Consider the following 12,768-nt stretch of genomic DNA (forward strand, 5'->3'; position numbering starts at 1 on the left):
GGCAGTATGCAGCTGAAAGTCTGTTCCTGAGCCCTTGCTAAATACAATCATAGACTTGAGTTATACAGTACATTCCACTTTTTAAATAAAAGTATTTATTCAATAATTATAAAACAAATATTAAAAAAGATGAACCACACCAAAGGTCTTCCGAAATGCCTCTTTATAAATTAGATAATGCTACCTGTTTGTTTTACAGTATGGGTTTAAGCCTTCAGTGGTGTTAACTTCCATGGTGAATCTGCTCCTGGTGATGTCAGAAGTTTACATGATTGCGGATATCATTGATTTGCTTCACCATTTCCCTTATGTGTTCACCCCTATAAAATCATAAAGTTCACATTTGGAAATACAACGAATGAGTAAGCCATTAGTATGGATTCTTAAGAATTTAAGCCAGTAATGTTGATATATTTAAGAACTGCTTTCCTGGGTCGGGCACGCCTGTAATCCTAGCACTCTGGGAGGCCAAGGTGGGAGGACTGCTTGAGGTCAGGAGTTTGAGACTAGCCTGAGCAAGAGAGAGAACCCACCTCTACTGAAAATAGAAAAAATTAGCCGGGCGTGGTGGCGCATGCCTGTAGTCCTAGCTACTTGGGAGGCTGAGGCAGGAGGATTGCTTGAGTCCAGGAATTTGAAGTTGCTGTGAGCTAGGCTGATGCCACAGCACTCTAGCCCGGGCAACAGAGTTAGACTCTGTCTCAAAAAAAACCAAAAATCCCCCCTGCTTTGCTAAAATTCACAGTTGAAGGTTTCACATGGATAGCAATGGTATTTACTATTTAAGGTGACAAACACTGGTGCAAGTATTGGAAATATTTTTGAACATATTCGTTATGATACACCTTTGACCATAAAACAAAATCATGTTTTAGGAAGGTCATCACTTTTGATCCTCCCACCATACTCATTTCTTAAGTCCCTGTCAAGTGACTCTCATCCCAGTAATTATTTCACTCATGAGTGCCAAGACTCAGGTTTCTAATAAGACAGATTGATTTGGGCATACTACAAAGGAAAAACTACCACAACAACAGCTGATTGCAAGTATTTACTTACTCCTCCTTCAGGATGGACTGAATGCACTTTCGCTGGTAAGCACTGAGAGTAATGGTGGGTTTTTGAAGACTCAATACTTTTTCCATCTTTCGCTGCTGATAGTCTTTTTTCATAGTAACCTTAAGTAGCAAACAGAACATAGATAATTTTAGCTATGGTTTGCCACACATTTTCACAGTATCTGTTTTAGTATGTAATTTTATACTTAATTATTTTTTGTAGAACAAGTGCTTAAAAATAAGTACTGAATTTAGACACCTTGCATCCATTCCTACCTGTTTAATGGCATTGCCCAAATGTCGAAGTTGATCAGGAATCAGCTGTAATTCTTTCTTCATGTCTCGTTCACTATCAGAGAGAACTGGGAGCTGAGAGTGAAAACTGTGAAGTACTTTTTTCATCCTTTAGAAAAGGTAAGCAAACATCTCAGCTTAAGATCTCTATTAATTAGGAGAAACATAATCACAAATAAAGCTTGTAATTCATGACTTTGGTATATGTGAAAGAGGCCCCCATAGTCCTACAGGGTTAGGGGAAAGCATCATGTCTTCCCTAATATACACTTTAGAGAAGGAGGGGAATCAACTCAATTCTGTAGGTACGTGAGCACCTGTTACGGCCTATTTTCTTAATACCATGGGTAACAGCTAAGTACTTAATAGCATTGTTAGTACCTGAGTAGGGAACTATATGTCATACAGCCCACTGACCTGTTCATGATATCTTCTTGTTTTTCCTTGGCTTCCTCGTATTTGTCAGCTAAGCGTTCAGCCATTTCTCGCAGACTTTTTCTAATGGCATAAGAAACAAGATTCTTGGCGTCCACCCAGATGTTGAAGCCAACTGATGTGGCTCAGCCCGTTAGGGTGAGATGTAGTTCCAGTCTTATTGATTTATTTATTGGTTTCTTCTCCCTGGTTTTCACACTTACCTCTCCTCTCGACAATAACTGAGATCTTCTAGTTGTTTCTTTTTTTGGTCACATAGTAATCTGACCCTTCAAGAACAAATAAAGTTTAATCAGAACCCAGGTCTAGGCTGTTATACATCAGCTACCAGCCAGGGTTTGTGATGGTTTGTGAACAGAGGACATCATACCTCCGCTGAATCTCCTCCTTTGCCAGGTCCTGTTTAAGAATGTACTGTTCTCTGAACACCTGGGTGGCTCTGCTGATGAGCTGAAGACATTCTTCAGGAGGAGGGGCTATATCCTTTTCAGATGATCTTAAAAACAAAGTTTCTACCATTATTTTCCTTAGCTGAGTAAAATAACTGAAAACAGACTCAAGTCATAACTGCTTTTTCTCCTTCTATTCACTAGCTGATTCAGTGCCCTGTGTCTGTCTCAACTCTACCACAGTAAAAAGTACAGGACACAGCTGAGGACAGAAAGGACGCACAGCAATTATGAAGAAGAGAACCCGGTCTTAAAACCTCTATGCCCAAGATCCCATACTTCAAAAACGCTGGATTGGCAACAGTACGTTGCAAGATGCTTCTAATATGCTTTTCAAAGGAATCTGGGGCTTCAGCCAGAATGCGGAGGGGAGACTGTGCCACCTCAACATCTTCTCGGGTACAAAGCAGGGGAGGAGATGCTGGATGGACTGTACTTCTGCAAAATAAATAAATAAATCCATCAAAGTCTACCATGGAATGATTTATCGTAAGTATCACAGGAAAGCATAAACCACATTTACCAGAACTTTGAGAACCTAAGCAACTATAATAAGGTGTTACTTTTATTACAGTATAAGAATGCATGTTTTCTATCTAGGGTAAGGTCACTTAGGGATGCTACACCCTTACTTCACCAGTGCTGCCATTTCTCAAAGCATTTTGGACTCTGCCACTTCAAATTCTTTTGAAAAGATCAAGGCAGCAAAAAAAATATAAACTCATCATAGACTTTTTTGCAAAGGACTTAAGAGCCAGTTCATAAGCCAGAACCACAAACCTAAATAAATCATTCATTTCTTTTCTAGGTATAGTTTAGATTTGATCAAAACAAATGTTAAGATACTACTATACATGTATATTTGGTTCTATACAACTTGATTTCTAAAAATTACATCCACTCAAATGCAAATATTTGTAAACAATTTCAGAAAGAGCTTGAAAGATCTTAACCTTTGGCAGTGTTGGTAAGTGACTTACTTTGAAGGCAACAATTAAAATTTGGAAGAGTTAGTAACATTACAGATAATTTGTACTTCAGGGAGATAGGCAGAAACATGATTTGAAGGTATTCAAATAATTAATGTTTGTTTTTTCCCCTTTGGGATTCACATTTTTATTCTGAAGTAACCTAGTGTGACTAGGTTTTACTTTTACTAAAGGTAGTATGGGTTTTTAAAAAAATATGCCGAGGCAGCTGACAGGCAATTCTTTCCCCTGTGATTTTATTATTTTTGTTTAATCTTGCTAGAGTTTTTTGTGTCTTTTAGTATAAATAACACAAAATTGATAATCGGATTATTTATTTTCCCATCCAAATGGTAGAACTTGTCAGTCTTCAAAGAGTATGGAAGATCCTCTAAGGACAGTAAACTAATGCCAGTATTTTGAACTAATGTCATTATCTAGAAGCGCATGCTTTGAACTGACCCCAAGAGACTGGAGGGTCTAGTGTTTGGAGGGCCTGGTGACTTTTGGTTTTGGTACTTCTATTCTTGAATTTATATAACGCAGAATGACCTCCCAGGGCTCTTAGAAAAGGAAAATGGTGATTATAGCTTAATATCTGAATTCCTTAAGGGGACCAAGGACTAGGAGTTCAGCTTTATACCACTTTTCTTTCAGAGTTTATATATTCTATGGTGCCCCTCAATTTGGCAGAGATGGAGAAATTAAAGAGTGTAAGTATGGACTTTGACGCTAGTCAGACCTGCATCTCAACTCTGTGACTTCAGCATTTACTTAACCTCTTGAGCCCTGTTTCCTCTTCTATAAAATGGGGATAACAGTGCTTTCCTTACAGGGCTGCTGTGATGATTCCAGGAGGCAATGCAATGGCTTGCTTCTGAGCCTGGCACACAGAGCTTGATAATCATTAAATCTAATTCATATCAATAATGGAGTTTTGCATTTACTGAGGGCATCCTCCCAGCTTAAATTCTACAGAATTAACAAGAGCTGTGTGGAGAATACAAAACAAGACGTACAATAAAGGCCTTATGAGGCATTCGTAGGTACTGGTGATGCAGATCATTGTGGGCCCCAGAATGTCAGGGACAATCCAGAATCCTCGAATTGGAGCTGGCTGCCTGAAAAAACAGTTATAGTTAAATTACAAAGCAAATGCAATGAGACCAAGAGCAAAGATGGGACTGAGGTCTGTGGTCTTCTCAGGTTGCTTGGGACATGCTATCTATCAGTGCAGTAACCTCAAAAGTAGTGACTTGGAAACCTGTAATGCAGCTCTGCACTTAATAGTCTAGAGCCCATTTGACTAAGTCACTCAGGAATCCACAGCCATACAGTGGTACTCACGGTAATTTCAGCAGTTACGTGCTACACTGAAGTCCATTATTTATGTCTCTGCTTGGCACCTAAGTCCCAGCTAACTTTGTGTCCCTCGCCCAATGTCTTAACAGATTAAGTGCTGAGAAACTGTTAAATGAACAGAACTTCAGAGTCTATCTCACATTAAACATTCAATGAAGCCCAATATCTATGTCATAGGACTTCATTTAGTGTAGATAGCATGCATCTTCCTCTCAATCTTCCTTCCTACTTCACTAAAGAAACTGAAAACTGTGGCCCTCACATGGGAACTGTCTTCCTGCCAATACACTCTCCTGCTGGCCCTGTGCCCATCCCACCTCTGTACCCACAGCACATTTCTGCATCTGAATGTGGATGTCACCCCCTTTCATACCTTCTGAAGATTGTACCATCAAGGGTGTCACTTCAAAATCTCCCTATTGTCTATGTTACAAAGAAGTTCATGTCTCTTGTATTCAAAACATTCTCCATTATAATGCCCAGTTCTCCTTAATCTATTCTCTTTTTCCCTTAAGAACCAGCAATCTTTAAACAGTAGTCGACAATACTAGTTCCCCTTCTGTATTTCCAATTCACCTTTTTTTTGAGGGCAGGCGGATCTGGGAGGTACTAACATTTTAGTTTTCATTATTAGTGTGAGATGTATACACTACTCATATATACACTATGCATATATATATGATATATATATATACATATCGTATATATATATGATATAACCAGTATTGCCCTGGTCAAGAATTAGGACACTGCAATTTCCCATGTGACCCTCCTGATCACAGCCTTTCACTTGCCATAGAAGTAATCACTAATTCTGACTTTTATGACAGCATGTCCTTGCTTTGCTTTATAGTTTTCTTACATATATATTCATTCCTAAGCAAGACTGTTTAGTATTTTCCCTGCAGTCCTCTATACTGCCAAATCTAGATTATGTTTCTTAGTGTATACTGAGTGCCTCACGTCTGTACACTCAGTGTCTAACAGAGGGCCTCGCAGATACTCAGTAATTGATGAACAGAATAAAGGGAAGTGTCTAGAATGACTCCCAGGTTTCTACTGGGGATAACTGGGTAGATGTGGTACCCTTTAGAAAAATGGGACATAGGAGAAAGAGCAGATTGGGGAAGACAGAAGATGAGTCAAGGGAACATCTGGAGTTTTATGTTCCTATAGGACATCCAAGTGGAGGAGCCCAGTATGCAGCTGGATTTGTAGGTCTGGAGTTTGGAGTGGTCTGGGTAAAGATGATATGGATGTGGAAGCATCAGCACTCCAGCCATGGTTATGGCAAAGGTTACTCAGGAAAGGGCCTAGAATGATTAGAGGAGACCTGAGGAAAGAGTTGGGAGCAACACTTACTTATGAGCAATGAGTGGGGGCAGTGGAGCCCAACCCAGGAAGGAAACTTGAGAAAAGGGCTGCCAGAGAGACTGACGCAGAACCTGGAGGGAAGGATGTCAAGAATGCCAAGAAGGAGAATGTTTCAAAGAGGAAGTGTGGGCAACAGCATCAAATAAGCCCAGCAATACAGTGAAGGGCAGACGTAGTCTCTGCTCTAATGAAACATATATTCTAGTAGTGGTAATAGACATTAAACAGACACAGATATAAATTGTAATACGTGCTACAAAGAAAAAGAGAATAGGAGAAACTTAAGTTAGATTGTGAGCCAAAAGCATTCTCTCTGAAGAAGTGACATTAAGATCAGAAAGAAGAGTAAGTTAGCCAAGAGAAGACAGCAAGCTTCAGGTAGGGCTAGGGGAAATAACCTTTCAGACAAAGAAAACAGGTGGAGTGGCCCTGGAGCAGGAGAAAGCTTTTGATGAACACGATACTCTTAGGGAAGAAGTAGCATGTCTGCAACTTACTGTCAAATGATTCAGCAATGAATCATTTGTATGTGAGCATAATGTATATATATGTATCTGAATTACTGAAATGAACAATTGTTTTCCGTGTATACAAGGGAGAGAAAGGTCCTTACCTACATGGCAATGGCTTCGTACAAAGGATGTGTTCGACAAAGCATTTCTGTTCTGTAGCAAGTTCCTGTAAACTATCCTTATCTTCTTCATCTACAAAGGAACACATTATATAAATTAACTGATGTTTAGACAAGTCTCCAGATTATAATGCTAATGATATTAAATGCGATTAGGTTCCTATCTCAAAACACTGCTTCTCAAGAACTATGCCTTTCTGACATACAGAAATATCCTTTCCCCAGGGGTCTAGATTTCTTCCCCAAGAAGGAAAGTAAGATTTTCCCTAGTAAGGTTTTTAAATACAGAAATGTTTCACTGAGGAGAACAATCCCAGAAATTATTCCCTTCCACAGTCTCTTCCTTACTAACACTGATTTTATTTTTATACAGGCTGTGTACCCTTTATCCAAAATGATTGGGACCGGAAGTGTTCCAAATTTTGGATTTTTATGTATTTTGGAACATTTGTATTATACTTAGTGGTTGAATATCCCTAACCTTGAAAATTCAAATTCCCAGATGTTCCAATGAGCATTTCCTTCGAGCATCATGTCAGTGTTCAAAAAGTTTTGGAGCATTTTGGATTTCAAATTTTCAGATGAAGGGCCGGGCGTGGTGGCTCATGCCTGTAATCCTAGCACTCTGGGAGGCCGAGGTGGGAGGATCGCTCAAGGTCAGGAGTTCGAGAGCAGCCTGAGCAAGAGTGAGACCCCGTCTCTACTAAAATTAGAAAAAAATTAGCTGGACAACTAAAAATATATAGAAAAAATTAGCCAGGCATGGTGGCACATGCCTGCAGTCCCAGCTACATGGCAAGCTGAGGCAGAACGATTGTTTGAGCCCAGGAGTTTGAGGTTGCTGTGAGCTAGGCTGACGCCATGGCACTCTAGCCCAAGCAACAGAGAAAGACTCTGTCTCAAAAAAAAAAAAAATTTTTTTTTCAGATTAAGGATATTCAACCTGGAACAGCTTTTTGAAACAATTCACAATACCATACAAATCACCCATTTTAAGTGTACAATTCAATGCGTTTTTAGTATATTACAAGAATTATACAACCATCACAATTTAGAATATTTTCGTTTCCCAAAAATGAAATACCCCCATACCCATTAGTAGTTACTCCCCAATTTCCACCAGCCTCCCCTAGGCAATCACTAATCTACCTGTAGATTTGCCTATTCTGCACATTCCATATAAATGGAATCATATAATAAGTAGTTATTTGTGACTGGCTTCTTTCACTAAGCATGTTTCCAAGATTCAGCCATATTGTTGCATAAATCAGTACTTCGTTCCTTTTTATTGTTGAATAATCTATTGTATGGATATGCTACATTTTACTTATCCATTCATCAACTGATATACTTTAGGGCTATTATGAATAATGCTGCTGTGAACATTCATGTAACAATATTTGTGTGGACACAGGTTTTCATTTCTCTTGAATATCTGGAGAATATTGTCATTTAACAATATTAGATTTTCTTATCCATGAACGTGGATTTCTTCACTCAGGAGTGGAACGGTTGGGCTTATGACAACTCTATGATTAATCATTTGAGGAACTCCCAGACTGTTTTCCAAAGTGGCTGCACCATTTTACCTTTCTATTAGCAGTGTATGAGGGTCTTCATTTTTCACATCCTCATCGACACTTGTTATTGTCCATCTTTTTCATTTTAGCCATTCCAGTGGGTGTGCAGTTGTATCTCACTGTGGTTTTGTTATCTCATTTCCATAATGACTAATGATGCTGAGCATCTTTTCACGTGCTATTTGTATATCACTGATGGAACAATGTCTATGTAAATCCTTTGCCCATTTTTTACATTGGGCTATTTATGTTTTTATATTGAGTTCTAAGGATTCTTTATATATTCTACATCCAAGTCCATTATAAAATATATGATTGGCAAATAATTTCTCCCATTCTGTGGGTTGTTTTCACATTTGTGATAGTGTCCTTGAAGGACAAAAGTTTTTAATTTTGATGATGTTCAATTTATCTTTTTTTTTTTTTACCTATTATGTTTTAATGTCATATATAAGAAACCACCACCCATCCAAGATCACAAAGATTCACACTTATGTTTTTTCCTAAAAGTTTTATAGTTTTACTTCTTTCATTTAGGTCTTTGATCCATTTTGAGTTCATTTTTGTGTATGCTGTGAAGAAGGGGTACAACTTCATTCTTTTGCGTGTGAATATCCAATTGACCTAGCAGTATTTGTTGAAAAGACTATTCTTTCCTCCATTGAATTGTTTTGGCACCCCTATTGAAACCAACTGAATGTAAATGTAAAGGTTTATTTCTGGACTCTCAAATTCTATTCCACTGACCTATGTGTGTATCCTTATGCCAATATTTACACTGTCTTGATTACCATAGCTTTGTTCTTGTTTCTTACGAATGTTTTGGCTATTCTGGGTCACTTGCATTTCCGTATGCATTTTAGGATCAGCATGTCAATTTCTACAAATAAGCCAGGTGGAATACTGACAGGAATTACATTAAATATTTAGCTCAATTTGGGGAGGACTGCCATTTAACAATATATATTTTCTGATCCATGAACATGGGATGTTTTTCAGTTATTTAAATGGTTTTATTTCTTTCAATAATGTTTTACAGTATTTAAGAGTATGTTTTACACCTCTTTTGTTAAATTCATTCATATTTTATTCATTTTGATGCTAGTGTAAATGGAAATGTTTTCTTAATTTTCTTTTCATGTTGTTCACTGCTAGTACATAGAAATAGAAGTGCTATTTGTATATTGCTCTTGTATCCTGCAAACTTGCTGGACTTATTTATTAGTTCAAATAAATTTTAGTAGATTCCCTAAGATTTTCTATATAAAAAGATCATGTCATCTGAGAAGGTAGTTTTACTTTTTCCCTTCCAATATGATGTCTTTTTTCATTTCCTTGGCTAATTTCCTTATCTAGAAATTCCATTACAATGTTGACCAGAAGTAGCAAGAGCAGACATCCTTGTTTTGTTCCTTATCTTAATAGGGAAGTATGGAAAGCAGAACATATAAACAATTAAACTGGACACTTTCCATGCAAAGTGTTGAAGTTGCAGCCTGGTTTCTTCTTATTAATTATAGTAAGATAAGAAGAAAGATATAAATGAGGAAAGAACTGTTAAACAAAAAGGAACAAGGACTTGATGATTTGGGAAATTCTTGGCCTATCTAGATGGAAAAAGATGCTACAATTAAGAGATTCACTGTCAGGAAAGGATGCTCTGGACAAAAAGCCATGGGTGTGGCTGTAACACTTTCTATTAATACCTCAGAAAGATAAAAATATCAGAATAATAAGTCACACAAAGGCTCTTTTGAAGAGATTAAGAGTGTAATTTAGATCATTCAGCCATCTCAGTGGAAGCATAAAATAGATATGGGATTATCTATCTAGAAAAGATCTGTGGATGAACCTCATATCTACTACAGTGAATCCCTATGATATACAAAGGAGACCCAAAAAGTTCTTAAGAATTTTGTAATAGCAGAAAACATTGTTGGTTTAGACTGAAGGGTCAGACAGAGGAGGAGAGAAGGCTGTTACACCCTTAAAATTCTACAGGCAGGAAACAGGCTGGTGAAACTACTTAACTACAAACAAATGTGACCTTTCTTAAAAAACGAAGGATGACTCAGAGGCAGAGCTGTAAGCACTGAGGATAATCCCCAGGACTTGAAATCTACTGGAATTTGGATTTTGAAATTACTTGGACTTGTGATTCCTTTTTCCCTTCCATGTTCTCACCTTTTGAACTGGAATGTCTGCAACTAGTATCCTATTCCTGTTCCAGCATTGTGTTCTGTGAGCAGATAACTTTTATTCTAGTTTCTTAGGTCCACAAAGAATTTTGCCCCTGAGTAGATTATACTGAGTCTCACCCATACTTGATTTAGATGAGATTTTGAATTTTGTGTTGATGTTATAATGAAACTTTTGAGGATGCTGAGATGAGGTAAATGGATTTTGCATTTGGCTCAGATGTGAAATAATGGACTTTCTAAAAGATGTTCATGTTCCAATCCCCAGAACCTGTTAAAATGTTAGGCTACATGGCAAAGGAGAATTAAGGTGTAGATGGAATTAAAGCTGCTCATCAAATGACTTTAAGATAGGGATATTATCCTTGATTATTTGGGTGGAGCCAATGTTATCACAAATTTCTTTAACAGTGACACAGGAGGGCCAATCTCCTGTAATCCTAGCACTTGGGGAGGCCAAGCTGGGAGGATTGCTTGAGCCAGGAGTTTGAGACCAGCCTGGGCAACATAACGAGTCCCTGTCTCTACAAAAACTAAAAAAATAAATTAGCTGGGTGTGGTGATGTGCACCTGTAGTCCCAGCTACTTGGGAGGCTGAGGCAGGAGGATTGCTTGAGCCCAGGAGTTTGAGGTTTGCAGTGAGCTGTGAAGACACCACGGCACTCTACCCTGGGCAATAGAACAAGACCCTGTCTCAAAAAAACAAAACAAAAAAAAAGTGAAACAAGGAAGCAGAAAAGGTCAGAGTGATACAATGTGAGAAGGACTCATCCCACTTTTGCTGGGTTTGAAGATGGAGGAAGGGGGCTACAAGCCAAAGAATGTGGTAGAAGGTGAAAAAGGGTAGGAAATGGATTCCCCCTAGAACCTCCAGAAAGGAAAATTAACCCCAGTTGAGACCCACGTATAACTTCTAACTGTAAGATAATAAATTTGTGATGTTTTAAAAAAGTAGGTTTGTGGTAATTTATTACAGCAGCAGTAGAAAGCCAACACAGAAAGCACTCTGTCTTTTTATTATTAAGCGTAGTGTTGGCTGCTGTGGGTTTTTCATGGATGCCTTTTATCAGTTTGAGAAGTTTCTTTCTATCCTAGTTTGTTGAGTGTTTTTAACATGAAAGGCTGTTGGATTTTCTTAAATGCTTTATCTGTGTCTATTGAGATGATCATATGGTTTTTGTCTGTTATTCTATTGATATACTATAATAAATACATCAGTTGATTTTTTTTTTTGAGACAGAGTCTCACTCTGTTGCTGGGGCTAGAGTGAGTGCCGTGGGGTCAGCCTAGCTCACAGCAACCTCAAACTCCTGGGCTCAAGCGATCCTACTGCCTCAGCCTTCCAAGTAGCTGGGACTACAGGCATGCGCCACCATGCCCGGCTAATTTTTTCTATATATATATTTTAGTTGGCCAGATAATTCCTTTCTATTTTTAGTAGAGACGGGGTCTCACTCTTGCTCAGGCTGCTCTCGAACTCCTGACCTTGAGCGATCCACCCACCTCGGCCTCCCAGAGTGCTAGGATTACAGGCGTGAGCCACCGTGCCCGGCCTCATCAGTTGATTTTTGAATGCTAAACTAAGCTTCCGTTCTTGGGATAAATCTCACTTGGTCACAATGTATAATCCTTTTTATGTGTTGCTAGATTTAGTTTGTTAGTAATTTGTTATAAATTTTTTGTACCTGTATTCTTAAGAGATACCTGCCTATAATTTTCTTTTCTTGGCTGTCTTTGTTTGGTTTGGATATCAGAGTAATACTGACCTCACAGAATGAGTTGGGAAGTGTTCCCTCCTCTTCTAATTTTTTTGGAAAAGCTCGTGAAGAACTGGCATTAATTCATTAACTGTGAATCCATCTGGCCCTGGGCTTTTCTTTTTGGTCAGTTTTTTGATTACTATAATCAATCTCATTAGGTCTATTCAAATTTTCTATTTCTTCTTCAGTCTGTTTTGATAGTTTGTTTTTTTCTTGGAATTTGTCCATTTCATTTAGGTTATCTAATTGGCATAGAGTTGTTCACAGTATTCTCTTACCATCTTTTTTATTTCTATAAGGTTGGCAGTAATATCCCTCTTTCGTTCCTAACTGTAGTAATTTTAGTCTTTATTTCTTGGTCAGTCTAGTTAAATGTCAGTTTTGTTGATCTTTTCAAAGAACCTTCTAGTTTCACTGATTTTTCTCTATTCCAAACTACTTCAATAGAGCCTCTGAAACCTACTTAAAAGTACAGAAAGTTAATAAACTCACCTGATCCAAGAAATTTGTGAAGTTTATGAATCCAAGTCAGCCCAACACTGTGTACACCAGCTTCATGAGTACAATGATATCTTGAAGGGCATTTGGGATCTGAAAATGGAATCATTAATGATATAAAGGTAGCCACTAAAAAACTGAAATAAGTTACACCAGTAGCC

At 38.1% G+C, this 12,768-nt stretch overlaps 1 protein-coding gene across 2 annotated transcripts in view; it reads right to left on the bottom strand.

Moving 5' to 3' along the window:
* Window positions 1–72: 72 nt before the first annotated feature.
* Window positions 73–12,768, bottom strand: part of NUP88 (nucleoporin 88) — a 29,886-nt gene continuing 17,190 nt past the window's right edge. Inside the window, exons 8-17 of one of the 2 annotated variants that reach the window (XM_045569992.1) lie at window positions 12,602–12,700; window positions 6,554–6,644; window positions 4,224–4,325; window positions 2,516–2,674; window positions 2,158–2,283; window positions 1,991–2,056; window positions 1,770–1,850; window positions 1,335–1,461; window positions 1,060–1,178; window positions 73–320 (exon numbers count right to left, since the gene is read on the bottom strand). In XM_045569992.1, the coding sequence (XP_045425948.1) occupies window positions 257–320; window positions 1,060–1,178; window positions 1,335–1,461; window positions 1,770–1,850; window positions 1,991–2,056; window positions 2,158–2,283; window positions 2,516–2,674; window positions 4,224–4,325; window positions 6,554–6,644; window positions 12,602–12,700 (1,034 nt within the window). In that variant the 3' untranslated portion in view covers window positions 73–256. Of the gene's footprint in view, window positions 321–1,059; window positions 1,179–1,334; window positions 1,462–1,769; window positions 1,851–1,990; window positions 2,057–2,157; window positions 2,332–2,515; window positions 2,675–4,223; window positions 4,326–6,553; window positions 6,645–12,601; window positions 12,701–12,768 lie in introns of both variants that reach the window. The other variant, XM_045569993.1, reaches the window with a different exon arrangement.

Source organism: Lemur catta, chromosome 15 (genome assembly GCF_020740605.2).
Source record: "Lemur catta isolate mLemCat1 chromosome 15, mLemCat1.pri, whole genome shotgun sequence".
Classification (NCBI taxonomy): Eukaryota; Metazoa; Chordata; class Mammalia; order Primates; family Lemuridae; genus Lemur; species Lemur catta.